This window comes from Chrysemys picta, chromosome 13 (genome assembly GCF_011386835.1).
Source record: "Chrysemys picta bellii isolate R12L10 chromosome 13, ASM1138683v2, whole genome shotgun sequence".
Lineage (NCBI taxonomy): Eukaryota > Metazoa > Chordata > Testudines > Emydidae > Chrysemys > Chrysemys picta.
The window spans coordinates 20,550,866-20,554,695 of NC_088803.1; the positions used below are offsets into that span (position 1 = coordinate 20,550,866).

The window sequence follows — 3,830 nt, forward strand, 5'->3', positions numbered from 1 at the left end:
CATGATCTGACATCTCCTTACGTTCAAGTGTTCACCAATGCAACCAATAAACTTTATAGCTATGGCTATGTAGATAACATATCACCCCTCTCCAGCTCCATTTCCCCAACTGTAAAATGAGAATGCTAACCCACAGCAGCACTGGAAAGGTTAAATTAATGACTCGCAGGCACTCTGAGACCTTGGGTGGAAGGTGCTTATAGAAATACAAACTGCAAGGAGAGTTGCAACTCTTTCTGCTCCAACACGTCTCCCATTCCTCCTCAGCGATGGAGAACCAGACAGAGGTGAGCAATTTCGTCCTTGTCGGCCTGACCAATCTCCAGGGACTGCAGCACTTCCTCTTCCCTCTCTTCCTCCTGCTCTACATGACCAGCCTGCTGGGTAATGGGGCCATCTTGGCTGTGGTGCTGGCTGAGCCCCGGCTCCACACCCCCATGTACTTTTTCCTGGGTAATCTCTCCTGCCTGGATATCTGCTACTCCACAGTCACCATGCCCAAGATGCTGTCTGGTTTCCTGTCAGAGCACCAGACCATCTCCTTTGGCGGCTGCCTGTCCCAGCTCCACTTCTTCCACCTCCTGGGCAGCAGTGAGGCCATACTACTGGCCATCATGGCCTATGACCGCTACGTGGCCATCTGCAACCCGCTGCGCTACAGGCTGGTCATGAGCCCAAGGGTCTGCCTGCTCCTGGCAGCAGCCACCTGGTCCATCGGTTTCCTGCATGCCCTGATGACCACCGTCTTGGCATCCAGGCTGCCCTTCTGTGGCCACAACCATGTCCCCCACTTCTTCTGTGACATCAAGCCCCTGCTGAACCTGGCCTGCGGTAGCACCCGCCTCAACCTGATCCTTGTCAATGTCGATGCTGCAGTACTTGGTCTGAGTTCCTTCATCCTCACACTCCTCTCCTACATCTACATCATTTCCTTTCTCCTCCTGAAGGTCCAGTCTCGAGAAGGCAGGAGAAAGGCCTTCTCGACCTGCGCCTCCCACCTCACCGTGGTGTCTCTTTTCTATATACCAGTTCTTGGCAACTACATAGCTGCCGCCCCTGGGGTCTCCTCTGAAAGAGACATGATACCCACCCTCATGTACAGCATCGCCACCCCAGTCCTGAATCCCCTGATATACACCCTGAGAAATGAGGAGGTGAAATCTTCCCTGAAGAAATTCCTGAACAGAAAGCCTTGTCCCTGGAAGGACATGCATTACATGAATCCAAAATGCCCACAATTAGGTTTAAGGCATCTCAGTCTTTGTAGATCCACAGATTTTTGAAAACATTTTTTGTCCCTCATTTTGTCACTCTGGGTCAGTCTGTCCTCATGGGGTTGACCTATCTCTATCTGCTCCTTCTCATTGGTTTCATGCCATCACCCTTGGAAAGCCACTGTGAGAGGGAGATGATAGTCATCTTCATGTACAGCATCTTCATCCCAGTGCTGAACCCCTGATGTACGCCCTAAGGAACCAGGAAGTGAAATCCACCTTGAGGGAAGCAGTGAGGATAAACCTCTTCCATGGGCAATAGTGAATCAAGTGGCGAGAATTCTCATGAAGTGAATGTTCTGTCTCTGATGTTGTCATGGGAAGTGGGAAAATAGACAACATAGTGTAAAAATCACAGACTCGATAAAGTCACTGGATATGGCTCATTGCAACAATCTGTAACCCACTAACCCACCTTTGTCCTGGGACTGTAGAGGTGTTAACTTCTCACTTCACCTTGAATGGTCTCTTGCAACATGTATTAACTTCTTATGCTTAAGAATCTGTTCCAGCTTGTGTTTAGCTGTCACTCTCTGAGTATCTGTCTCAGAGCTGAAGAAGAGCTCTGTGTAAATTCAAAAGCTTATCTCTTTCACCAACATAAATTAGTCCAATAAAAGATATTACCTCTTATCTTTCTAATGTACTATAAGGGACAATCCTGCTTGGGACACACGAAAATACACTCTAGGGAACCATATCAACTATGATTGTAACATTTTTTTTATTAAAGTAGTGCTCAGAAATTACACTGTAATTTATCATTCTTATTGCTATTTGTATTACAGCTGTAAATAGGAAATAGACGACTGGCAACCATTCTGAGTTATCATTGCTATCAATATTTTTGTTGCAGCAGTGCATAGAAAATAAAACACAATTCCCCTCCCCCACTTCCCCCAGGAAAGAACCAATTGGTCAAAACTGAACTTTTCATGGGAAAGGGTTGAACTTCAGAAATGTTTCTAGTAGAAAAAAAAGTTGAAAAGAATGTCCAAAAATTGTTGAAACATTTTGTTTTGGCATTTTTTGAAATGAAAAATGCCAGTTTTCCATAGTTTAAAATGCCTTTTCTTTCAGAAATGTATTCTAATTAGGGCACTTTTTAAAAAGTCAACAATGGCTAAAATGTTTCTAAGTTATGTTGGTCTAAGGTAGAAAGTTATACTGGTATAATGGTGTTTTATGCCACTGTAGCTTATTCACCTACAGGAAGAGGAATGAGTAATACTACTAATATAAAGCATCTCTATACCAATATAGCATCATCCATACTGTGGTACCAGTATAATTATTCTGGTCAAAACAAACAAAAACAAACAAACAAACAAAAAAACAAACAAGCAAACAAAATACAAGCATTCCATGCCCAAGATAATTATAAAGACAGAAAACACCATGTGTAGAGCAGTGTTAACATTTTGAGTTTGAGTAAATCACTCGACCCATTTCCTTTCACCTTCTGTCTGACTTGTCCATTCTGATTGCAAACTCTCTGTGTTACAGCTGATGGGGAATTTCTTAATATATATTTTAAATCAGAAAATGCTGATTTGTCAAGACCCAAACTGTTTGCCAAACAGGGTCAGGTACGACAAACTTCTCACATTTTAAAATGGTCAGAGCAAAACATTCTGATACTTTTGAAATCAGATTTTCCAGTTTGAAACAAAAATTGGTTTTCAAGAGAAGAGGGAGGAAAAATGCAAGTGGTGAATCTGCATTGACTAGATGCTGACCGGGGACAAAAAAACCACAAACCCACAACTATTATAGTTGCCAGATGCACACCTAAGATTAGTTTACATAAAAAAGCATTTAGGATGAAATTGTCTTCTCCTCTATTGATTCACTTTGTCTAATACATATATTAGATCACACTTTGGGTGAAGTTCACCCAGGCTGGGATTTTCAGTTAAGACATCCATTCACATCCTAATGAAATAGTCAATATGGTTTTTGTAAAGGGAAATCATGCCTCACCAATCTAGTAGAATTCTCTGAGGGGGTCAACAAGCATGCGGACAAAGGAGATCCAGCGGATATAGTGTATTTAGATTTTCAGAAAGCCTTTGACAAGGTCCCTCACCAAAGGTTCTTAAGCAAAATAAGCTGTCATTGGATAAGAGGGAAGGTTCTCTCATGGATTGGTAACTGGTTAAAAGATAGGAAAATAAATGGTCAGTTTTCAGAATGGAGAGAGGTAAATAGTGGTTTCCCCCAGGGATCTGTACTGGGCCCAGTCCTATTTAACATATTCATAAATGATCTGGAAAAAGGGGTAAACAGTGAGGTGGCAAAATTTGCAGATGATACCAAACTACTCAAGATAGTTAAGTTTCAGGCAGACTGCGAAGAACAACAAAATGATCTCACAAAACTGAGTGACTGGGCAACAAAATGGCAGATGAAATTTAATGTTGATAAATGCAAAGTAATGCACATTGGAAAACAGAATCCTAACTATACATATACAAAGATGGGGTCTAAATTAGCTGTTACCACTCAAGAAAGCGATCTTGGAGTCATTGTGGATAGTTCTCTGAAATCATCGAC

At 42.3% G+C, this 3,830-nt stretch overlaps 1 protein-coding gene across 1 annotated transcript; it reads left to right on the plus strand.

Annotated features, from left to right (window-relative positions):
• Window positions 1-263: 263 nt before the first annotated feature.
• On the plus strand, window positions 264-1,283 carry LOC101947998 (olfactory receptor 12D1-like). The gene has a single exon (XM_065565223.1). The coding sequence runs from the start codon at window positions 270-272 to the stop codon at window positions 1,281-1,283; it is 1,014 nt and encodes a 337-aa protein (XP_065421295.1). The 5' UTR covers window positions 264-269.
• Window positions 1,284-3,830: the final 2,547 nt, after the last annotated feature.